Consider the following 26656-nt stretch of genomic DNA (forward strand, 5'->3'; position numbering starts at 1 on the left):
GAGCGCTGATATTTATTTTATTTATTTATTGTTTACATGAGAGGGAAATATCGTACCATTTCTGCATCTGTTAGAATGTATTCATTATCATCCTGAACCAGCGCCTCTTCAAATTGGCTTATGTTGTCTAATTCCAAGCTTCCATTGCTCATGTTCTCTAATTCCAAGCTTCCATTGTTGACGAACACTGCCAGTATGTTCGTTTGGCATGGTACGAGCAGTATGAATGTGACTATGACACACAGCATGGAGATGAAGATCAGGCACCGCATGAGACCTGCATTCTGAAACAATATAATATAATATAATATAATATAATATAATATAATATATAGCTTCTGATTGAGTTCTGGCTGATTGTACCAGTATATCTACATCAGGCAGTATATCTCACTTGACAATATGTGTCAGAGGAAGAACAATTGAGGGCTTTGCCGGAAGAAAGGCGGATAGACCTATACGCCCTTCTTCGGGAAAACGGTTTAAAATGTAGTGAATAATTCGCTAATTATAGTAGCGAAATTTTGTTTTGATTGTACTGTACATATCTGCAGGACAGGGCTGCGTGCGTGTATAACATTTTATTCAGGTGCGTTTTAAAATCTTAGATTGCACGTATCTCAATTCGCCATATTGACGTATACGCCCTTTTTCCGGCAAACCCCTCAATTGTTTGTATGGGTCTGAAGTCTGATTAGTATAATATGTAGCTAATCAGCGATGTATGCAATGGAGGAGGAAAGGAACAGGCCACTCTACCCCGTTATCTCCTGGGCTAGTTGCCTCATAAGTGGTGTCGTGTTGGTGTCACGACCTGTCTTCGGACAGGTGACTTAACAACTATGTAATATAATATAATGTAATGTAATATATTAAATATCTAGAGAAAGTATTGCAGTGCTGCAAAAAATCGATTTGGAGTTTCGTGCAGTAGAGCCTCTCGTTTAGGCACAGTGAAAGCATAAACAAAGTGCAGGTAAGGTATGCAGGGAGGACGAGCCCTACGAACACGAGGAATGCACAAGGTTACAACATTTATGGCGGAGCATTAATTGAAATTATATTTTTCAAAAACACACACAAAAAAAAAAAAAACAAAAACAAAAAAAAAACACAAATTGTATAACGTTATCTTATACACATTTTAACAAACAAGCAATTTGTAATGTTGAAATAATTCAATATAACAATTCAAATTTTGCTACTTATATGATGTTGCTTTCAAGCAGCATTTTTTACGGTCATGAATTTCATTTTCTTTATGACTTACATAATACCAGCGTCTTCTGAGGCCGAATTAACAAAACTACAGTACGTTGGTCTGAAGTGACAACACTATTTCCTAAACATAATTATCTCTTCTCAAACTTCAATTTGTTCAGGTACAGTACAGAAGACGGTATAATAATCATATTCTCATTAGATTTTTGGCATTGGTTTATTTTTCCATTGGATGAGGAGCTGGCCTTTAGCAATAACATCCAGCTGGAGGACCAGGTTTTATTCCTCTTGCCTTCAACGATCCAACACCGAACTGCAAGGCAGCAGCACCTAGTACCTGAATTCTAGACAGGGGTCCTCGTTGGATGCTACCAACCGAATTTTTAATGTGGATGTTACTTCTCCCTCTCACATTATTTTCTGAGCTTGACTGGGGCACGCTGCGGCAGGTACCCAAATGGGGGAGGGGCGATGGAAGAAGAGAAGACCAGAAAATTGTGGAAAAAAGGAATCAGTGAAGCAACTCAGGAAAAAGGAGTTCAGAAGGATCAGCAGATGGACTTGGTTGTTGGGAATTGTATTGGAAGACATCATCGACGTTAACAAAACCTATAATCATTGTCTTCTTTAATGTAGTATTGTTACATTACAATTATAATTATTATTATTACGTTATAACTTGTCGGAATTGTTGAATCGGTATATTTATTGTTGTCCACAAAACAGGGATGTCCAATTTGTAAACTTATCAAATTTATTAATATAACACAGTGAGTAAATTCTGTGTCGAAAATTGGGAATGTTCGCTGTGACTCACTGTAGAAAGGAGAATCAAATTTAAGAACATTATATTATAGGAACTGACAGTTAACAGAAACTACTACCGTACAATAGAATTTAGTTGTTTTAAATACGGTAGCAACTGACAGTAACAGAATTTTATGGTATTAAATAGCAAATGACGGTTAGTAGAAACGACTATGATAGAATTTAACAACCGACAATTAGTAGAAACGAGATAACATAACTTAATCGTATTACGAGTACATACCAACCGACCAGTAGAAACGAAGATAATAGAATTTAATGGTACTAAATAGCAATGGCCGGTTAGTAGAAACGACGGTAATAGAATTTAACGGTGTTAAATAACAACTGGTGGTTAATATAAATGGCGAAAATAGAGTTTAATGGTACTAATATTAAATAGCTATCAACAATAGGAACCATGGCAATAGAATATAATGGTGTTCAATAGCACCGGCAGTTAATAGAAACAGTGATAATAGAATTTAATGGTGTTAAGTAACAACCGACACACCGGTTAATAGAAACAGCGATAATAGAATTTAATGGCACGAATATTGGTGTTAAATAACCGACGGTTAAGAGAAACTACAATAGAATTTAATGGTGTTAAGTAACAATCGACGGTTAATAGAAACGATGATGGTGTTAAATAACCGACGGTTAAGAGAAATACCGACAATAAAATTTAATGCTGTTAAGTAACAATCGACGGTTAATAGAAACGACGATGGTATTAAATAACCAAAGGTTAAGAGAAACAACGACAATAGAATAATAGAATTTAATTGTTAAGTAACAACCGACGATTAATAGAAACGACGATGGTGTTAAATAACCGACGGCTAATAGAAACGACGACAATAGAATTTAATGGTGTTAAATAACAACCGACGGTTAATAGAAACGACGATGGTGTTAAATGACAACCAACGGTTAATAGAAACGACGACAATAGAATTTAATGGTGTTAAATAGCAACCGACGGTATAGGCCTAGAAACGACGATGGTATTAAATAGTCGACGGTTAAGAGAAACGACGACAATAGAATTTAATGATATTAAGTAACAACCGACGATTAATAGAAACGACGACAATAGAATTTAATGTACACATCTTGATTACATAACTTGTAACAGAAATACAATATATGGTGATTACTTTTTTCACGTGTTAATTTCGGCTTGGGAGCCATCTTCAGAACTGTTCATATTCTGCGTCTTTCGGTGTCTTCACCCCCGGTGGGAGTGCGTTGTGTTGTGTAGTGTGGAGTCAAATATTGTGTGTTCTGAAATTCAGTTGTGTTGAGGATTTGTTGTGGGTGTGTTTTTGTGTATCTGTATATTTCGTATTGTTCTAATGTGTTTAGTTTCTGGTTTCTCGGTTGGATATGTAGAATTTCCATGTCTATGTCTTTGTTGTTGTAGGTGTGGTTGGTGTTTGTGATGTGTTCTGCGTATGTGGAAGTGTTATGTGATTTGGTTATAGCTGTGATGTTCTTTGTAACATGTTTGAAATGATCTGCTTGTCTGTCCGATGTAGATGTTGTTGCAGCTATTGCACGTGAGTTTGTATACACCTGTTAGGTTGTATTTGTTTGTTTGTGTTGTTTGTATGTTGAGATACTTTTGTAGAGTGTTTTTTGTTCTGAATGCGATGTTGTAGCTTAATTTCTTGAATGAAGATGCGATCTGATGTGTTTTTGTTTTCGTATGTTAATGTGATGTATTTTTTTTGTGTGTTCTTGTGTTTATATTGTCTTTCTATGTTTCTTGTAATTATGTTTTGTATTTTTTATTATGTTGTCTATTAAGTTAGGGGTGCGTTCATTTTCTTGTGCTATGTATTTGATTGTGTTTAACTCTTCTTTGTAGTCTTGTTGGCTCAGGTATGTTGAGTATTGAGTAGTCTGTGTACCATTGCTCGGAATGCAGCATGTTTGTGTTGTGTTGGGTGATTGAATGTGTTGTGTATTTGAGTGGTTGTTGTTGTGGATTTTCTGTAGATTTTAAAGGTGTGTTTTTATTTACTTTTGTTACTGTGATGTCTAGAAAGTTTATGGATTATTTGTTTTCCCCAAACATCCCAATCAGACCATTAGTAAATTACCGAAATGCACCAGCACACAAACTAGCCACGAGGATCACTCACTGTTAGCTTCCTATTGAAATGAATGCCCAATCTTTTCCGTGAATAAAAGACGATCGTAGCTTGATGCCGACCATTCCACATCACTTTTTTTTTTACCGACATCATGAAAGCATGGAACTCTACCTTCATGCTCCTTCCCCCAAATGCCTTCATAACATGTTCTAGGGAATGTCATTATTATTATTATTATTATTATTATTATTATTATTATTATTATTATTATTATTCAGTGGCGTAGCATGAAATTTTGAGCAGGGGAAGCTAACTCAAGTTGTCTTTCATGCAATATGAGAAAACGTATTACAAAAATACAGTCTTAAAATAAATAGTAGTCAATTTCAAGTCAGCAGTCGAAGATTGGTTGGAACATCGTAAGTAACACCAGTAAGGCATGACCTCAAATGATACGTAATAAAATATGATTTCACGGTTTACACATATCTCTTAACAAATAGACACGTATACGTATAACATTAGCTTACTCCCTGTCATACTTAGAGAAATCACAATATTAGCATCATTACGTAAGTATGCGTCTGTCTTTTGGTTGTGTCCTTCATTGACAGCAAGGGAGTCGGTCATTTGTTTTTTAAATCACACTTTTGTTCTTAAGTCAGTTTTGATAATACAATTGTCCTAAAAAAAATTCAAGTAAATTAGTGTCAGGAACTGTTATTTCGCTCATTATTTATTATATCAGCCACAGTGCACACTAACACTTCAACTGAAAACAACTGACGAAAAGGGATAACTCGGAAACTACTTATTTTAAATGTTAAAGCTAGCTTCTTTGCGAGCCTTGCGACTAGGGTAGCTTAGTTAGAAAGGGATGGAAAATCTGCGGGGTGGATTTACACAGAAGAAACCGGTCTGCTTGGAAGCTGGTGTGTGCAGGCTTCTTGTTTACTGCTGCATCACAAATCATTCTGAGCTGCCGCATCACAATATTTAATGCGTAAATATAAATTCTATTAAAATTAGTAAATAATTTTCTCCATAAACTGCAGGTTTATTATGGAATTATTATTAACTGGGGAAGCTAAGCTTTTTAGCTTACATTGACGCTACGCCACTGTTATTATTATTCGCTTGGTAATTTTCGTGGGTTATCCAAATTGAAAATATAATATTGCTCGTGTGATTGAAGTGATCTCAACAAAATATTAAGCCAACATGTTATTTAAATAGCGATGTTAATTCATCGTTTCGTAATCATCCCCAATAGGCCTATGTGGAATTATTGAAAATTTAGGACACTTGAAGTTGCTTAGAGATTATTGAAAATTGGGCTTTATGTAGTCTAAAAATAAACATTTTCACTCAGAATGGAACAACATTTATGCGTATAAAGCACGATCAATATGAAATTAATATATGATGGATATTTTGTTTTAAACTCATTAATTGCTTCACCCAGACAGAGAAAAAAATTTGCGAAATGTTCTGGATAAATGAGTACCAGTAATAGATCGCCTCATTTCTTCAGAGTAACAGTTGAGATTAACTCGCATGTGCAGGAAGAAAACTATTATTTCGAATTGATTTCCTAGAACAAACACAATGACACACATAAAACTGAGTAATTTCTATTTGCTACGTATTGAAATTAACGTTGCCAGAGTAACTGAACTGAAGTAACTTCAAGGCAAGTTAGACCTATCGTGATGTTAAAATAATGTTATTCTTATTTCATTGATATGGTAATCGACTTTTATTGTAAACCTCTTGGAACAAAAACTTCAGCGATATCAAAAGTGGCTTGATCTTTGAATATCTTATATTTCAAACGACAAATAGGTTGTAATAAATTCATTCTTTGGTTGCAAGGGAGAGGTGGACACATAACGAAAAACAATCTACAGAAAATTAAGATAGGAAGAAATGAAATTAGGATTGTTTGAAGCGCGGAGGCGTGGTTATGTGAGATAAGTGTGTAGCCGGCGGAAACTGTTTCAACTAGAACCCTTCAACTATCATCCAATGTGACTGCGTGCCGCTATGTGTTATCAAATTCCCACATAGTGCACAACAACTCGCACACAAAGAGGAGCTGCATACGAATTCTACTAATAACGGATGTTGGTCTCGTGAACAGCCGCACTCCCCTTGTAATGGGCTACAAAATAAATGTATGTCCTTAACGAGTGCATTCAGAGGACTTAACATTCTGAAGTCCACGTTTTTTGCGGATAGATTTCAGCGCTATTAACATAAAGTAATTTTATAATTTTTATCTGTGTCTCTTCTGTTATTAGAATGGATTAAAATAAACATTTTGTTTTTCGATAGAGAATATTTCCACAATTTTGAATTTCATCCCTTGCAATTCTGACATGAGTCTGTTTACATGCTCATTCAGTCAACCTTTTTTTCTTGATATTCATGTATTTATAGGTTATGTATTAAATTTATTATTTAAGACTTCCATAGTGTTTTACGTGTGGTACGATATTTCAAAATATTTGCACCATGTAGATGCAGAAATATCCAAAGTTTCGGAGCTACATACGTATCAACTGTATCATCATCAGTGATGCTCCTTATCTCTCTAGCTTCCTATACACTGTGTACATAAAATAATGTAACAAAATAATATCAGCATATCTAATAATATGATCAGAATAATTGAATTATGCAGTGACGCCAACTTATATGGGCTCGTGGGGCCTGAGCCCACCCAATAATAATTTGTCGTCTTATTATTATTATTATTATTATTATTATTATTATTATTATTATTATTATTATTATTATTGTCGTCGTCGTCATCATCATCATCATCATTTTCTTTCCTGGCTTAGTTACCTCATGAGTGATGTCTTACTGGTGTCATTTATGAGGTACAAACCTATCTTCGGACAGTTGACTAAACAAGGACATGATATGTGATGGTTGCTTATTGAAATCAGTAAATTACAATAAGTAAAATTTCAATAAGTAAGGATGAATTATTGGTGTGCACTTTATTCATCTCTTCTACCGATAGTCAGGTGCCACATAAGGATAGTGCTGAAAAGTTAGATTTAGAAGATGTTTGTGACGAATTTATAGGGAGAAACACATTTGCATAACTCCGTGCTACGTAATAATGAGTCCACTTCCGTATTATCAATTTATAGTTGGAAAGAATTCAAGTCCCCAAGTTAAAATGTTTATATAATTGTAACGTTCTATTTAATTACTAAAAATGGGTAATTGTGCAGAACAGCTATGCACAAGATAATGCGGAGATTTTTTTTTGTATATACAATAGTTAAGTACTAGTATGAAGGAAAAAAATGGTATTCACATAAAATCCAAAAGAATGTTGTACCTACAAGTAAATGGAACATAGCCTCTGGACCTTATACTAACTACATACTTTACAAAATCGTTCTTAGATCTCCATTTTGTTATTTTTAGCATTCTACAGTATATTGTATAGGCCTATACTGTCCGTAGTCACATCAATATTACGAAAAATAATATCATGAAAGGGAGGATTTATGAAATTATTTTTTGAAAATTATGATCAAGAGTTTGAGCCCTCCCAATGTTTTTAAAAAATTGGCGCCATTGGAATTATGGTTATTGTAAGATGCAGGTAAGATGTTAACAAAAGTTGGAAGATTTTATTCATTGGCAATAGTCATTGTTGCTTGAGCCGTATGTCACATTTTTTCCATATATCTAATTTTTTCTGAAAATGGCGAATTTAGAACAGAAAGCTCGTTGTGTAGAATTACTTATTCAGACTAATTGAACAACACAGGTTCAAAGAAATTATAGGACAGTCTACAATACTCGTCATGCACTTTCTAGACGTGATATTCGGCTATGTATGAGAAACTTATGCAAACTAGTAGCGTAGGAAAGGCAAAACCTACAGAAGACCGAGTGTACCTGAAACTCAAGTTGCAGGAAATGTGAAGCTTTCCAACACAGTCCAACAAAGTCTATTGGTCGTGCATCACAAGAGTTACAAATTCCACAATCAACTGTCCACAAAGTCCTTCAGAAGCATCTTAAGCTCTTTCCTTCCTCTTTCTTACGATCACACCAGTTATGTTTCAAAAAACTTGGAACGAAATTGACTTTCGATTAGACATTGCACGGGCAACTTGTAGAACCTGTGTAACAGAACTCCCAACATCTGTTAATCTCACAAAGCAAACAGAATAAAAATATGTTCATTGGTTTCAAAGTTTTTGCTGTGTATTCTTGTTACATATTTATGTACACGGTGTATATTATATTACATAAGTAGGTTTCAGTACGACTTCATGGTATTCACTACAATTCTTCATTCTTATACGCAATTTCGTGGCCTCCATTTACCGTATAATTCTCAAAGGTAACCAATGGCGCTTCTTCTTCCGAAAGACCCACCCTTCAACACACACAGTGTGATTCAGAGGTAAAGTTGTCGCGTCTCCTGTATATTTTAGTGTTGTGTATACGAATTCCTTATCTTGACTTGCACTTAGATTTAGAAGTCAGCGTTGACAAATATTGTTGGTAGAGCACACAGTGATCTGTTTATGATTAGCTACTGTATTTATGATGCAGGCTGAAATTACGTTCTTCATCAGAAGTTTGAAAATTTCGATGCAAATGAAAACCCAAGTGTAAGTACGTCTTACTTTACTTATTTATAAATGACTTTTAAAGAACCCGGAGGTTCATTACCGCCCCCACGTAAGCCCGTCATCTGTATATACATTTCTGGAATCACTCATACGTGCTACATGCCCTGCACAAACACATGACGTAGGCCTACCGAAAATTTCGGTATGAAAAATACAGAAAACATACGAGGCTATCAAGTGCAAAACTCGCCTTATCAAAAAAAAAAAAAAAAAAAAAAAAAAAAAGTTACATATGGAATGTTGTACTTTTTGCAGCTCTCTATCTACTGATATAGTCAGTTTGTGCAAATCTAGTCTAATTCCTCTTCCATAGAGTTTCAGAAAACTACTATCAAATTCAAAACTGCCCATATCCATATCGGTTTTTCCTGTTTTCTGACAAATCACTTTACCTGGATAAGGCGAGTTTTGCATTTGATAGCCTCATATATTTTCATGAAAATATCGAAATTGATCGTCTTGCAGCATCAGCCTACTCACTCTTTACATACACATTCCATATAGTGAGAGAGTAAAATAAGGGCGAAGGTTTACACTCTCGTGCTCAAAGAATGCTTAGGGATCAACAGCTCTCGTTGGTCCGACTTTACATTCATCGTTGTCACGTTCCTGATTTGCTCTACTTTAGAGCGTGTAATGTGATACATGGCGACGTTATGTAAACAGAGAGATCGTATCGCACGCGAACACGTCGAATTGCTGTAAAATGTTCTATACTCACTTTGTGGTACTTCCAGTGAATTTTAGTGCTGAGAAATACCACATTGGAATCCTTGAATTTTGCTGTTATCGTGTAAGACATCTCACAATAATTAGTAGGCCTACTGATTGTTGGTTACGGTCTTCATTAACATAATCACATATTTTCAAGTAATGTCATATAATAATCGTCGTTAGAGGCCGCAACGGCTCGACAATCGACATCAATTTTGAATTCTCTGCTCTTACGATGGTTGGATGAAATTATGACACATTATATGCACAGCGGATTTTATCCCCAAAAGTTGGGACATTTGAAATACTGGAAAAACTTTATCTCCGTCAAGCCATCTTTTTATATAGGCCTAGCCCTAGTTATTATGCAAATGCATGTTACATTTTTTAACATAATGAATTATAGTGATTATGTATTAGCCACTGCACTGAAACTATACGGGTTCAATACAGGTCGAGGACGATGGACGTTTAAACGTAATTAATTCTATTTACGGTTTCCATCACATGAAGTAAGGTCGTCGATCCTATATAGATCCTACTGTAATATATTTACTGTGTATAACTTCCATTTACTGTGTGTAAGGACGAATAGATAGAATCCTATGTCTATAAAAGGTACGCCATTACTCCATTAACAACTTTTTATGATGTTATACTATGTCGTTTTTTGGCACATTCGATCGAAGTATCTCAGTGGCCCTCGTTCTTCTATAAGCAAATATAATCACCATAGTTATGTTATATGTACGGCATGAGACGTCAAATTTGTATTATGAAACAAGTTGAGACCAGTTGAGGTGAGAAGAATATGGATTTAATGATTAAATGGTCGGCATTGGAAACCAACCCCCGTACTTAAGTCTGAAATATATTGTGTTTTTTTTTCAATTATATCTTGGTTGTTGTTTTTTGCAAGAATATTGTCCCGTTTGTACAACATGAAAGTGCATACTTTTACGGTATTTGCTTTTATTTATTCATTTTTACAGGTAGAGATATTTTGTACTATAGTAATGGCTATTGAAAGAAAAATCTTAAATCATTTTAGTACTCGTAGATACTTGAAAATTATGTACATTTTGCAACCGTACTCCTTTTCGATTCTGTAATGTGTGGGTACCATTAATGTTTTGAAATAATATTTCACCGAATGAAACATTTTTTTTTTTAAGATAGACGTAGATATTTTACGGAGTACGATATCAAAACAATATTTGTAGTTTACTGCAGCTGCGGAGGCAAACGCAAACTGACTGATATAATGACTGGCGTATTGTATTAATTGAAGTTTTATTACATGTTTATAGTCGATATTTTATGTCTACTTATATACATATTGCAGAATTTATCTTTTTGTACATTTGTTACTTTCAGTTATAACACGTTCTATACAGGGTGACTCAAAAAGAACTTTACAACTTTGAAAGCTTACGAAAGTGTATTGAGGAGATTTACATAATTGGTTTCAGTGCCATTTGATAGCAGAACACATCAAGTTTACACAAAAACATTCGATATGTTTCATTGTGACTATCATTAGTAATACGACAAACATTCCACCTGAAGTTGATTTGTTCCCAAACTCGACGCAGCATATCCGGCGTCACTTCTGCAACTTCAGTAATATGTTGCACCGTCGTAAATCGGTATGCTTTCAAACGTCTCCGTAAGATGCTCCAAACGATTGGTTGTGGAACGCCATTCTTACGAGAAGCACACCGCATTGGTTTCGAAGGGGTGCAAACAGAGCTATCCTTCACTTGTTTGATGACTGCAACAGCAACATTATGACGCCCTGGAGATTTGGTATGGCTAAACAGGACAACTTTTGTTATGGCTGGTTGTGTTCTGATGTGTTCTGCTATCAAATGACATTAAAACCAATAATGTAAGTCTTCTCAATAAATTTTTATAAGCTCCCAAAGTTTTTAAAGTCCATTTTGAATCACCCTGTATAGTTTATGCACTAACATTTAAAAAACTAAATAAAATATAACTAATTGGAAAATGACCGTAAATCTCTTGACACAATATTGTAACATGCCACGTGTGTGTATAATGTATGTATGTATGTGTGTATGTATGCATGTATGTATGCCTGTATGCATGTATGCTTAGTCCATTGCACTTCTGTATAATTAGAACACACGGTGGCACTCACATAGCGTGGAGTCTGCATTATACAGAACCTCCAACTAATTCAGCATAGAACATCATACTGTTCATGGTTGAAGACGAGAATTTTGACATTATGAGAAACGACCGGTTAATTTTGACTGAAGTCCAGTCATTCAGGAATGGTACCTTAAATTCCTTACATGTCATTGACCAAAGACTTATCTCCTTAAAAAAGTGTCGCCTTCCGCCAAGTTTGGAGCTGTAAACTTCAGATTAAATATTGTAAACTTGATTATATTGTAGCTAAAATTTACGCACAATAAGATGAGATGTTCGTACAGTGTTGTGATGGCGTATTCGTTTTTTGACTCGAGAAAACTTTGTTCATCCTTGTTCAATGGTGCATGGTTCGAAAGCTATTGGTGGGCAAGGTGATCGTGTCCGGAGAGTGCATCTCACTTTCTAATGTTTCGGCGCGTTTTGTATGACCTTCGCGTAAGTCAGCGATGATTGACCGAAGACATTTCAATAAGGTCTCATAGGTAGTTCTGTGTGACAATCAGCTGGCAGCGTGCTCAAAACGGAAGTTGGAGATAATGCAATCATGTAGTTGATACTTGGTTCTTGAACTCGAAGACTACGGTCCGCGTAGACGTGTTTCCTGTTTATCCTCGTTTTGTTGGGCTGACGATGCTTATTGCTGACACCAAATTGTTGTTACTTATAAGAAGACCTTGGCTTATTGCACTTCAAAAGCTAGCGATGAATATTGCTATATAATGAGGAATTTCCTCGTATTGGGGTCAGATTTTGACCTTGAAAATAATAGATATGTTTACTTTTTCATTGTAGGAAATATTGTGATGCAGCAAAAATTTATTTCGAGATTTTGTCAGAAGTGCTCGTTTTCGGCGTCCCTGATACCGCCGATAACGAAATTGTTTGTTCCCTACCCCCCCCCCCCGGTCATGCCATTTGTGTATTCTCCTAACTACTGGATGAATTTTGTTTTAATTTTTACTAGGTGGTCAGTTTGGAACTAATACACATGAAATTTAACAATTTCTTTAACAAAGGTAAGTAGTACGGTAGGTCTATATTTTAAGTCATGAATACAAAATGGCGATGAATTTTAAATTTGCTCTTTTTATTTATATTTTGTTTGTTATGTGAGGTAAATGAAATGAGATGACCAGTTAGCACGTTCTCACACTATTATGTTTAGGATAAATTGATTATTATTTCTTCGTTTCGTTGCGAATTTCTTGAAACTCGAGTTCGAAGGGCCGAGACTAGAGCCAGGCAATGACTAACCTTAGTTAAGAGAGCTTCATTATTATACGATTATCACCCATGTCATAAATGAATGAAGCAAAGCAGAGTACAATGTATTTAACATTCGTGTCATTTTGAACACCAATTTTCGTAAATAGAAGAATAATATAAGAAATAATTGCAATCTATCAACGGTTACTTTATATAAGTTTCCTAAAATTAATTACATGTATGTACTTAAACCGTACAATTTATGTGAACTCAAATATCTTAATTTTCGGTTTAAATGCCTTTTGTGTGAAACCCAGAATGGGTATTAAATTATTTCATTTAGGTATGTCTTTTGAATAATAATTTAAGAAAGTAAATTTTAAATGGTATTATTATTATTATTATTATTATTATTATTCGCAACATGATAAACTCGTAAAACATATATGATCATTATAAAAAGTAGCGGTATTTTAAGTGCAAATATATTTCTATATATTGAACGATTCTGATGTTGCAACCTCATGTCTAGACTTGGGAGTTTTTATTTAAATCACATTTTCAATATGTTACCCTTCTGCATTCAGTACTCTTCGAAAACATCTACCAAAGTTATTACACGAACGATGTTCCTTCAGAGATGTTTTCCATGGCAGCTATAATAGCGTTTTTCAGTTCTTCACTCGCGTGTGTGTGTGTGTGTTTTTTTTCCAATATACAGTACAATGTTCTTCAGCAAAATCCAGAGATAATACTAACAGAGATTCAAATCTACTGAGTACGACGGTCAGCATTCACGTCCTCCAATGAATATGTGTGTGTGTGGGTGTGCGTGTGTGTATATTTTTTTGCAATATACAGTACAATGTTCTTTAGCAAACTCCAGAGATAATACTCACAGAGATTCAAATCTACTGAGTACGGCGGTCAGCATTCACGTCCTCCAAATTATTCGGGATGACGATTATGGAGTAATATTCTGTCATGAAAGTGTTGATTCAGGTAATCCAGGACGACATTCGCCGTATGTAATACTCCCAATCTTGTCGGAAAAATGTTTTTTCCATGTTCATTCCGATATTATAAATAGCTGGAACGAACTCTAACATTAAGGAGTTACAGTAGCGCTGTGCAGTAATTGTGTCATTCAAGAATGACCCAAAAATTGAGGAGCGTTTTTGCAAAAGTCGATAGATGCAGAAATTTTCGAAAATGAGTTATATATGGATATCGTATGTTTTCTAGCTCCGGAATCGATCTATGAACTCAGATTTAGCAAAACTTGATTTATACCGTGTGTAGAGACTACCAAACCTTCCAGGTTTTTTCAAAACTCGATAGATGCTGTCACTTAGTTAAAGCAAAACTCGATAGATGCTCGAGTCCTTATTTGAAATATGTGCAGGTTCAAATAAAATAGTTTTCAGCATAGTATTTCAGACCATTTAATTTTATTAGGGTTGCCGGCAGAAGTGGAATGCTATTATTTTGTCGCCTAGCGGTAAATCGCTGAGACGGAAGCTATTTGATCTCCTTCCCTCCCTCCCTCCCTCTCTCTCCAAACTAAAGCTTCACCGATTAGGATTTCTCCCACTCAACTTGACAGTGAAGTGGCGAATATGAAGTGAAATACTTTTCAAAACAGTATTCATTCACGAGTGACTTCAGGCAAGTTTTAAGAGCGTTTTCCAATGTTGTGATATTCTAGATAGTTTCTAGATAGTATGTGAATAATGAATCCATGAGATGAAATGATCATGATTGAAAAACTAGAGGGTGGTAGGAAATCCAGAATTAAAGAGTCCTCCTACAGAGAAGCGTAAAACAAAGGAGCATGAATCGAATATAAAATGCTCTCATGGACTTGCAAACTCTTCCTCCAATCCAAAAGCTGAAGGAAGTAAGCAGTGTAAAGTGGCAGAGTTAACCTTTGATGACATTAGTGTATTTCACAATAAATTTAAGATTTTATGCAAAATAAATCAAGACAAATTACTTATTAAGTTCACGACCATTACATCACCAAAGCATAGGGTGGTGAATACAGAGTCTTCGAAAAGAAAATAAACTGTGTCAATTAAATACAGTATCAGGAAAACAGATGGACAGATAATCCCTGTTTGTGCGTCAAGTTTCCAAGGCATAACTAGTTTCTTAAAGGACCGATTGTCTCTTCTGGCAAAATAGATTCTACTCTACAGGACAGTCACCAAGGGGAAATAGAGGAGGAAATACTGCAAGTAAGAAGCATGAAAATCTTACAATAACAGTTAAAATGACATAGAGATGTATAAATGCAGAGAGAGAGCCACTATACTGGGGGAAAATCTAGTAGGAAACATCTGCCTCCAGATCTCTCTATTAAAAAAATGTGGACAAATTTCCGTGAAAAAAGAAAAATACTTGGGACTACTTGAGACTTACTCTCGAAGTATAAACGTATATTTCACAGTTATTTCAACCTGTCATTTAAAACTCGCCATACTGATTCCTGCTCAACCTGTAAGATAGGTCTATTCCAAATAAAGGCAGACACAGACTTGGTAAAAAAATGAACTCAGGACCCAATATAGGCTACAAAAACTCCGTGCAGACAAGTTTTACAAACTTATAAAAGATGATAATCCTGAAGTAATAAAGACATATTTCGACTTACAACAAAATCAACCTCTACCGAAATTATCGGTGGGCGAAGTGTTCTACGCAAGACAAGTATGGCTCTACAACCTCTGTGTTGTGATATATTCAGAAACACAAGAAATTAAGGATAATTCATTCTTTACTTGGTTGGAAACCCAGTCACCAAGGGGATGCAACTAAGTCACATCTGCATTGCTAGATTTTTTATTTAATCTAGAAAAAATCCGCAATTAATGCTCCTTCCACCATTCATCTGTTTTCTTATTCTTGTGCCAGTCAGAACAAGAATAGCATTATATGATAACTCCCGTGGCTTTTTTGGAGCAAAGCAATATTTTTACTCGCATTCTTCTTTCTTTCCGATACGCCGTCATAGCTATATGGCTCCAGATCGTGTTTTCGGAAGAATAGGAAAAGACTATAGGAGAATGGAAGACATATTGACCCCATTGACTACCACAAGATGCTAGATAATCATGGCACAGTCCAGAATCTCAACAAGGACTGGAAGATCACGGACTTAAAATCGAGTGCTCAAAAGGTGTTAAGATTGACACTGACATTTAAGATGACTCCGCAGCGAGTGGTCACTTACAGTAAAACTTTGGGAAAACATCGCAATGTTTCTGTTACAGTGCAGAACACATATACAGCGTGTCCAGTGGCAATGTGGTTGCTAAAACCAAGAATTAAAACGTGCGGTAGTGTGTTAACTCCCCTGTTCTTCCAGAAGTCAACATGGTGTCAAAAGTAAAAAAGAATGACGTTAAGAAACTCATGCAATATTTCGAAGTAACAGACGTGGCAAAGAACTTGTACACAACAGTTCTAGCAGATGTGTGCCATCAGACTTTTGTGATAAAATTGTAATTTTGTGTTGACACTAATAGTTTTCTTCAATTTTATTGTGTTGTAATGAGATTCATATGAAGATAGACTGCATCTATCGACTTCTGCAAAAATTCTTAATTTTTGCGCCTAAAACTAACAAGTAATAAAAAAAAGTGCTTATATTTTTCAAACCTACATTCATTGTCTCAGAACAAAGAATGCTTCCTGTGAAAATTGTTGTTATAAAATAAATATTCGTATGTTTAAATTATAAAATGTAATTTCTGTAAAATCTTGATTTCTGCATCTATCGACTTTTGCAAAAACGCTCCTCAATTGTAGCTGACGAAATACCGTACAACACTATTAATTTTTGGGGATGTAAATTGACTGAATGTGGATTCTCAGACCTCCGGAACGTACCGGTGGTCTTTTAGATGTAAATTAGCCTCTCATGGAACCACATGTGGTCGGATGTTGCAGGAGTCTCCTTCAAAAACTGAACAAATTATTTAAAAATGACAACACGAATTTGTTTGTCACCTCCGGCTAGTTCTTGCTTCTGTTGAATTTTATATGGAAACATATGTAAGCCCTTTCGAATTATTTTTAAAAGTGGATTATTATTTTAATCCGCGTTGTTGCAGATTGCAATGTCGCACCATTACTTTATAGATAACAGTCGACTGTCTTTCTCTTACACTTTGCATGGTTAAATTGACAAACATTAAGCATTCGTGTCCAGAAATCTAAAACATTTGCACTTGGATTTTCATAAAAATATATAACATTTATCTTTATTTTCATATATCTTGCTCGCACAGTAACACTCTAACCGCGGAATCTGCTAGTGAATGTCTAATATTAGTGCATAATCGTAAGAATAAGGACGGAACGAAAGAACCAACAAGGTCTCTCTTTGAAAGCAAATTATGGTGGTGGTGATGGTGATGATGGTGTTTATGGTGAATAAGACAACGATTAGTGATATGATGATAGTTGTAATGGCTGTGATTAATGTGTCCAATTTTATTAATATATTATATTCCTGCTTCGAGTTTTATTTTTTATTCTGATTTTGGATCGCTTACTGTTAAGTTTTTGTAAGATTATTGGTTAATATAATTGTGGTGATAGTAATGATGATAGTGGTAATGATTATTGTGACAGTGATTGATGTGATCTATAGTGATACTGATTGTTGTGATTCGTATCTAATTTTTCGCATTGTTAATGGTGATGATGACTTGTTTTGGTAGCTTTGGTGATAGTTATTGTGATAATAGTGATTGGTGTGGTTGTAGTGGTGATTATTTTGATGGTAATGGTACCACTAATTGTTTTGCCAATAGTAATGATTGTTATAGTGATAGTGATGATGTTAGTGTAATTATAGTAATAATTATTGTTTTTATAACTGTGATAGAGGTGAAGCTGATTATGTTAATAGTATTAATTGCAGTAGAACCCCGCTAGTCCGAATTAATTGGAGCCGTGGGCTGTGCGGATTATCGAAATTTCGGATTATGCGGGGAATAGGAATGCAACCAGGGAAACCACGCCTTACTTCATCCCTGCTCTTCACTGTCCACCGCTTTGTTCAGTTTTGAGCTCAGAAGAAGCTGACAGAGTATTAAAATAGCACTGTTGAAAATAAGGACTAATTCATTCACTAGTGATTAAATGAAGTGTAGGCCTACTGTATACTATACATTTAGAGTTTCTAAAATACTGAAGCACTAAATTGGTTTGAGTTTTAGTTCAAATACTATTTTTCCCCCTTCCTCTGCTCTCTCTCTCTCTCTCTCACTTTTGTATGTTCGGATTATCCGGAATTTCGGATTAGTCAGGTTCGGACTACCGAGTTCTACTGTATTGTTGTAGTGATGGTGATGATCGTGGTTTAATGGTGATTATTGTTGTAATACTGGCAGTGATTATGATGATACCTTTAATATTGTTGCTTAAGCATCTACTTTGCACTGTTCAAATTGTTTTAGATTGTGTTTCGTAATCTCACATATATCATGACCCAGTCATGATGGACTGGAGAAAATTGACATACGAAGAAGAGCTGAAAGGATGAAGTGAATATATGTAGTAAGAGTCTCAGAAGGAAACAAAATAGAGTTTTGGAGGAACTACCACATGGACGCAGGCCATAGGGAAAGCCAAGACTTCGATATTTAGATAACTGACTTGAATATGTTACAGTTTTGTGACTGGAAGAAGAAATGTACAGCTGGATTACGATGACATTAAATTGTCATTTCAGCAGCGAAGAATTTACGTACTTTGGAAAGCTAATGATAATACATAGGCCTATCGTGTTACTGTGTTTACTATGATTGCCACTTTTAGTTCAAGTGAAATGTTTTTGTAAACACTGCGCTGATTTCGGTAGCATCATAACGAATCCGTCACAGTTTGCAAGTCACGCGGTAAACTCGTCACACATGTTCTTCACACCGCGATTCGTTATAGTTATTATCATTTGCTTTTGGTTACTGGCAACAAATGTGGCATTTTTCATAAATATTAGCCGTCTTGAGCTTCGTCAGTAATATTTGATTATCTATTATTATATTTAAAATTAAATTAGAGCGAATAAATGAAGTCATACGTTGGCTGTGCTGTCATTAACTATATAGCAACCATTGATAATGATCAAGATTACAAAAATGAAAGTGTCTGCCTTGAAACAATAACACTCTTATGTGATAATAGTACTGGTTGACCATTTATTTGGTATTATTCACGTGCGGTGATTTTCTTTAGATAGAAATAATCACATTGACAGATTGTTTTCCTTAGATTGGCTATGTTGTACGTGTAGGTTATGGTGAGTTTTTGTGCACTGTGCTTAATGACGGATTTTTGCACTATGATGTAGAGGTCTGGAGGAAGTCAACACATTTGGCGAATTGAACTGTTTCTATAGACACCGCACTGTTTGTTGTTGTTGCTGTTGTCAAGTATTATTTGTCAACTGTGTATCGTAGGTCACATGCATCTTCTTTAGGAGCAGATCTGCAGAGTGCGATTTTGTTATACAACAATAGTTACAATAAATAATAATAGGACTAGATATGTAGTTCTCATATTTCTGCACACCTGGTAGATTTGGCAAGCCCTGTGCTAACTTACGCGGTGAATTATAATCTTGAAGATTCTGTCTTTCAGACGGATTTATGAACATTCATGGATATTCAAGCAACACGATATTTTAAACTTAGTCGAGAGCAGGCAAAAAAAAAGGTATTATGATGCAGTTGTTGATGGTAATTTTATTTTTGGAATTTTCTCTGTGAGGTTTATACTAACTTCTTTTTTTTCTGCGTATCTGATGTCACTCAGCTGCATGTAGCTTATGACTAAAGACACCACGGTAACTTTTTATTGCTACCAAATTTATCTTCTTCACTACATGAATAGGCATCCTCTTGTTGCGGCTTCACATTTTTACAGTTGGTCTTTCCATCTTCTCGTTGATCTTCCTATATTTATTTTGTCTTTCTGTATTTCTTATTTAAAATAAAGTTAGCCCCGGTGTAGCTTAATCGACTGAGGCGCTTGCCTACCGATCCGAAGTTGTGCTCGAACGTGGGTTCGATTCCCGCTTGAGCTGATTACCTGGTTGGATTTTCCCGAGGTTTTCCCCAACCGTAAGGCGAATATCAGGTAATCTTTGGCGAATCCTCGACCTCATTTCGCCAAATATCATCTCGCTAACACCAATCCCATTAATAACATAGTTGTTGATTCAGCGTCGTTAAATGACCAAGTAAAGAAATATTGTATTTTGGACAGTGTTATATCTGTTATTGTATTGAAGCGATGAAACCAATAATAAATTAGGGTATTCTTTTATTTTGTCGTTCATGATAAATAATCTTTCGTAATGTGTTCGTTTCTTAAATGATTTTTCTTGTATTTTTTTTTTCTGAATACCATGTCTGCACTTTGTGTCTTGTTTTGATTTGTGTGCTGAAGTTTCTTGAACTATAGAGAAAAAGTGAGTGTGGAAATTATGTTAAAAATTATATTTTTGTTGCCTTTCTTGTGTGTATTTTTTTTTAAAGTTCTATGGATGATACCACACATCATTTGAAATTTTAATAAGTTCTTATTTACATCTGGTTCTGTATTATTTCTAATGTTTATTTAGATAATTGAGTTCTTTTACTTACTCAAGATATTTCTCTTCCAATATTATTTTTGATTTTATTAACTATTTTCTCCATAAATTCATTATAAATGTATTAGTCTTTTGCTTTTAAGTGTTAAAAATCATAGTTACGGGTGTACTCCTGGAAAAAGATTTCGCTTAGTACGGCACCGTTCGCAAAGTGACATGAGCAAGTAACAACCTGCTTAACGGTGATTCAGCGCGTCAGCTTTCGGCAGTAAAATCTTGCGACTTACCCATTACATTACGGATGTAATTTATTGGCTTCCCTTATAATAAGAGCTGTAACTGTGGACTGGTGGAAATTTAGCACGACACTTTTTATACTATTTCGTGATATATATGAAGATTCGCTGTTCTATTGTACTGTATCGCAACGAATTATAAACTGAATTGCGCTGAATAGAAGTCGGATGCACTTTTGATTTGAGTAAATTGAGATTTGTCTGAAAATGAACCGAAGTTTGTGCAAGCAACTTAATCTAGCGAATACGCATTAAGACTTTTACAAATGTATGATTATACGTTGTAGCCCTACGTTGTCTTTGAAACCAAGATCAATAATAATAATAATAATAATAATAATAATAATAATAATAATAATAATAATAATAATAATAATGATGATGATGATGATGATAATAATAATAAAAATAATAATTTATTTTAACTAGCAGAGTCAAGGCCGTAAGGCCTTCTCTTCCACTCAACCACCAAAAGGTATACATATGAATGAACTTACAAGCTACAAAGAATACAATTCAATTTATATAAAAGTTACGTGTATACAAGAGCTACTCATTAATTAAACAGTAAAATACTATGAACTATTAATATTAAACAATTAAATACAAACTAAAATACATAGAATGTTAATATATTTCAAATAATGTTAGAGGCCCAAGGTTGCGGGTTCGATCTCGATGGCTTTAAGTGTGCTTAAATGCGACAGGCTCATGTCAGTAGATTTACTAGCATGTAAAAGAACTCCTGCAGGACAATATTCCGGCACATCCGGCGACGCTGTTATAACCTCTGCAGTTGCTAGCGTCGTTAAATAAAACATAATATTTCAATAATATATTAATGTTAGATAGTAGGAAGAGATTATTATGAAACAAATTTTGAAAATACAGCGCTATCAGGATGCGTGTCTACAGAAAAAAGTACAAGACCATGTAGTCAGTGACCGTTTAAGTCAGTATAATTAGAGTGAATTGCTAAGAAGGTTACCCTTTAAGCTATTTTTAGAAATGTTCGTCTTGCAGTCCCTAATACTTTGTGACAAGGAATTCGCGAGGTGGATATTATAAAACATGATTAATGACAATATGCTCTATGAAGAGGTACAGTATAACTTACTTAGCGTGCGATAGATAAGTGATCTGGTATTTTTGTCGTGGTTAGAGTATAGATGAGAGAAACGAGACGAAAGGCCATTTGGTGTTGAAGTGTGCAGAATTCGAAAGAGTAAAGACAAAGAGTGTAAAATTCTACGTTCTTTGAGTCGGAGCCACGAAAGACTTGCGAAGGACGATGATATGTGATCATATCGTCGGATGTTGCACACGAATCTGACGCACATATTCTGAACTCGCTGTAACTTGACTGACAGTTCAGAACTTAGGTCATTTAACATAACGTCACAATAATCGATGTGCGGCATTACTAGGGTTTGTACTAGGGTAAGTTTTAGTTGTTGGGGCAAGAAGATTCTTAAGCGACTCAAACAGTGAATGCAGGAACAGATTTTTTTATTGTTTCTTTAACTTGAAAATTCCAATTTAGATTATTATCGAGAAAGAAACCAAGATTTTTTACGACAGATGAATAAGGGATTAGTGTGTTGTTAAGTGTAACAACTGTAAGATTACTGTTATTAAGAGAGTTAACTAAACGTTTATGTCCAATAATTATAGCTTGAGTCTTACTTGGACTAAGTGTGAGTCCGAAATTGGCCGCCCAAGTGGAAACAGTGGCTAGGTCACATTTCAACTTATCAAGTGATTCATTGATCGTATTGGGTCTGGAATGAATGTAAAGTTGTAGGTCGTCGGCATAGAGGTGATATCGGCAATACTGTATTTTATTTATTTAAATAGGTTATTTTACGACGTTGTATCAACATCTCATGTTATGTAACGTCTGAATGAGGTGAAGGTGATAATGCCGGTGAAATGAGTCCGGAGTCCAGTACCGAAAGTTACCCAGCATTTGCTCAAATTGGGTTGAGGGAAAACCCCGGAAAAAACCTCAACCAGATAACCGGGAATCGAACCCGGGCCACCGGGTTTTGCGGTCAGACGCGCTGACTGTTATTCCACAGGTGTGGACTGGCAATACTGTAAGTTCTTTGATACGTCATTAATGTAGATAGAGAAGAGTAGTGGTCCTAATACGGAACCCTGCGGCACTCCCGCCTTTGTGTATCGCCATGGGGAGAACTGATTAAGGGAAACACACTGTTGACGGTCACGTAGGTAAGAGTCCATCCAGCTCAAGGTATTGTCTGACAGGTGCAAAGTCTTCATCTTTGCAAGAAGCAGTCGATATCAATAGAACTAAAGGCATTGCTGAAATCGAGAAGAGTTAGTGCCGTTACTTCACCCCTATCCATAGCTTCACGGATGTCCTCAGTCACTTTAAGTAGAGGTGTAGTAGTGCTGTGTCCAGGCCTAAAACCCGATTGATAGTCATCATGGAGTTTGTGTTCGTCGAGGTAGTTCGTAAGTTGTCTGTGTACAATATGTTCTAATGTTTTTGAAAGAGGCTTTAGACAATCTACTGACAAGCGGCTAGAGATCGATTGTGGGCTCTCGTGAAGTTAAGTGAACGCTCTCTTGCACGAAATGCATTTCTCAGCATAAGTCTTTGCAGTATTATTTTGCACAAGTTGCATGTACATCCAGTATGTGCAAATTGCATGGACATGTAAACGGTTCTTAACCTTCCGTTAGTTTTGTTTAGTTTAATATCTTACCAACAGATGAACCTACGTTATTTTCTTCTTAGGACATCTTGCACCACGTGTATCAGATAACTTTCTGAGAAACTTCATTTCTGTACTTCAAGAATTCCTTTCTTAATTTTGTGTAAGGGCCATATGATGAGTAATGAAGTTTTAAATAATAAAATTTACTTGAAATGTCCTTTCTGTTCTTCAGGTTATAACACATATTGATATTTTCACATGCCCCTACCATAGTTTAATGCGGCGAGAGTAGGTCACTTGTTTGTATCGCAAAGTGTGATACCCCTGTAAGCACGTCTTCGTGCAGTATGAAAAGAAAGTGTTGCTGACGTAAGCCAAGACAGCCTCCGAGAAGTGGAATTAGAAGAGATGTTTATGCTAATTTTAACTCTTTGCAACTCGATCAAAATTTATATGTAGAGAGATTGAACATGACATTTTTTAGTTTATGTTCAGTGTAGGCTGTAATCGTACATAATATCCACGCATTGAATTCACATTTCTCTAAATCTTTAACCTATTGAACAGTTCCGTTTTATGTTTTCAAAAAGTTGTTCAGTCGATTTGTTCTATATTTGCCGAGATATGTAAGTTAAATTGGTTTAATGTAATAATAATAATAATAATAATAATAATAATAATAATAATAGTTTTATTTTCCCTGGCGGAGTTAAGGCCATCAGGCCTTCTCTTCCACTCAACCAGGATCAAATCACATACAAAAAAATACATACCGGTAACTTAAAAATAATAATAAACATAATTAAGTAAAAAAGAGAGATTGAATACATATACACAATCACTATTAACTTTAAAATAACAATAATAAAAAAATATATAATAAACGAAGAGACTGAATACATCATCACAAACAGGAAAATACATCTAGTATACTGTAATAACTTAAAAAAAAAGAATTAATACATATGAATACAATCTCACAACTAAAGGAATAGTAGAATTAGTATGACCAGCACAGCACGTGTTACATTGAGACAATGACAATTACCTAGATATAAGTGTTAATGGAAAAATAAAGTAATCACTGTGTAAAATAATAATAATAATAATAATAATAATAATAATAATAAATAAAAAATGATACCTAAAAAACTAATTCTTTGCATTTAAAATATATCTAAACAACCTAATTTTAAACAACTGAGGACTAAGACTACCCCTGATTTCGAGCGGCAGCGAATTCCATGAGCGGGCCATGGCTATTGAGAAAGAACTTGAGTACAGAGATGTCTGATGACGTGGTATTGATAGCAACAGATTGTGCTGTGAACGTGTATTTCGATTATGATGTGAAGCTAGGAGAGTAAACCGAGAGGCAAGGTAGTTGGATGTGGAATCATGTATAATTCGATATAGCAGGCAAAGAGAATGTACTAAACGTCTATCTTGCAAGCGGAGCCAGGAGAGTCGTAGAAAATATTCGGATATATGATCATGTCGGCGGATATTGAAAATAAATCGGACGCAGACATTATGTACACGTTGAAGTTCCCTTTAGAAAGTTCAGCACTTAGGTCGCTATATAAAACATCACAATAGTCAAAGTGAGGCATTACAAGAGTCTGTACTAGAATTTGTTTGAGTTTAGTAGGAAGGAAATTTTTCAGGCGTTTCAAAGAATGCATGATAGAGAAAACTTTTCTACATATATATCTGATTTGCGTATTCCAGTTCTTATTAGAGTCGAAATAGATGCCGAGGTTTTTTACAGTAGCACTGAAAGGAATTATTTTGTTGTTGAGAGAGACAGGCTGAAGGGTGTTCATATTAATGGAGGATAAAAGCCTTTGCTGCCCCAAGAGAATGGCTGTACTCATTTTGACACTACTACAGTGTATTTCAGCCTTCGGCTTTAAAAGCCGTTGATCTCTCGAAATACTTATTGTAATACAGACTTATTAACCATGTCATGAACATGAATTTTGTAGTTTTGGTGTCCATACAGGATGCAGAAAAATCCGACCGACAAACGTCGGGTTCTTAACTTTTTTTGGCCAAGACCCAAAGATAAACTTGCGCGACCCATGGGCCTATTTTGAAGTGAAACAGTGCTATTGTAATGAAAACAAGTAAATAAGTGTAGCATTTATTTATTAATATGGAGTTGTAATGTTTCATAATAAACAATCATTATTAAGTATAATCATAATCCCAAGTAGCTTACTTTAATTAATATTTCTTTAATTTTATTTTTTCGGAAAACTAAGGCAATCCATCCCGAAAGCCACGGCGACCCTTATTTGGGTCGCGGCCCATAGGTTAAGAACCCCTGTTGTAGAGGTAAGTCATTTTGAACAGTAAACTCATATCAGAAAATGTTATACTTGGTTGGTAGAGAATTCTGGCAGTAAACGTTTAATAATAAACAAATTTAACATAATTATCTTAACAATTTAAACGAAAACAAACGTAATAAGTCTTCTTCAAAACATTGTAAATTCGTGAAGATGGTTCGAAACGGAATCTGCCAGTCTGTGGCATGCACTGCACTCTGATACATCATGGACTGGCGAATTTAAATAATATCCTTGGCATTTGCCGATTAGAGTGGCAGCAATCTTTGCTACCAGCTCCTCCGCCTGCATCGATGCCTCTACTGCTTTCGTCTGTGAGCGCTGTCAACTTTGTTGTCTGTTTGGGAATGGTTACGAATAAATATATATTTTTTCACTTCTACTAATAACGTAATGACTAATGTAGATCTCACTCGAATTTCTTTACTTTCCTGCTTTTTGTAAAATCTAAATTAGCCACCGGCGTAGCTTAGGCGGCTAAGGCGCTTGCCTGCCGATCCGGAGTTGCGCGGGTTCGATTCCCGCTTGGGCTGATTACTTGGTTGGATTTTATGAAGTTTTTCCCAACCGTAAGACGAATGTCAGGTAATCTATGGCGAATCTTCGGCCTCATTTCGCCAAATACCATCTCGCTATCACCATACCCATCGATGCTAAATAATCTATAGTCCCGTCGCTCTTATTTCCGGCAGCCAATCACGTTGCAGGTCGGCTACATTTAAACGTGTGCGTCTTGTCATTCGCTGTTGATGACGTTATGCGCTTCCTAAGGCTCGATGAATACTTAATATAATCGCCCG

At 35.4% G+C, this 26656-nt stretch overlaps 2 protein-coding genes across 2 annotated transcripts in view; one reads left to right on the forward strand and one right to left on the reverse strand.

Annotated features, from left to right (window-relative positions):
- The window catches only part of LOC138699767 (uncharacterized), a 160032-nt gene that overhangs the window by 27267 nt on the left and 106109 nt on the right, over positions 1 to 26656 (forward strand). The gene's annotated exons all lie outside the window — the stretch shown is intronic.
- LOC138699768 (carbohydrate sulfotransferase 11-like) overlaps positions 1 to 26656 on the reverse strand; it is an 89374-nt gene that overhangs the window by 11965 nt on the left and 50753 nt on the right. Inside the window, exon 2 of the mRNA XM_069825892.1 lies at positions 57 to 284. Within this exon, the coding sequence (XP_069681993.1) occupies positions 57 to 284 (228 nt within the window). The remainder of the gene's footprint in view (positions 1 to 56; positions 285 to 26656) is intronic.

Source organism: Periplaneta americana, chromosome 5 (assembly GCF_040183065.1).
Source record: "Periplaneta americana isolate PAMFEO1 chromosome 5, P.americana_PAMFEO1_priV1, whole genome shotgun sequence".
Classification (NCBI taxonomy): Eukaryota; Metazoa; Arthropoda; class Insecta; order Blattodea; family Blattidae; genus Periplaneta; species Periplaneta americana.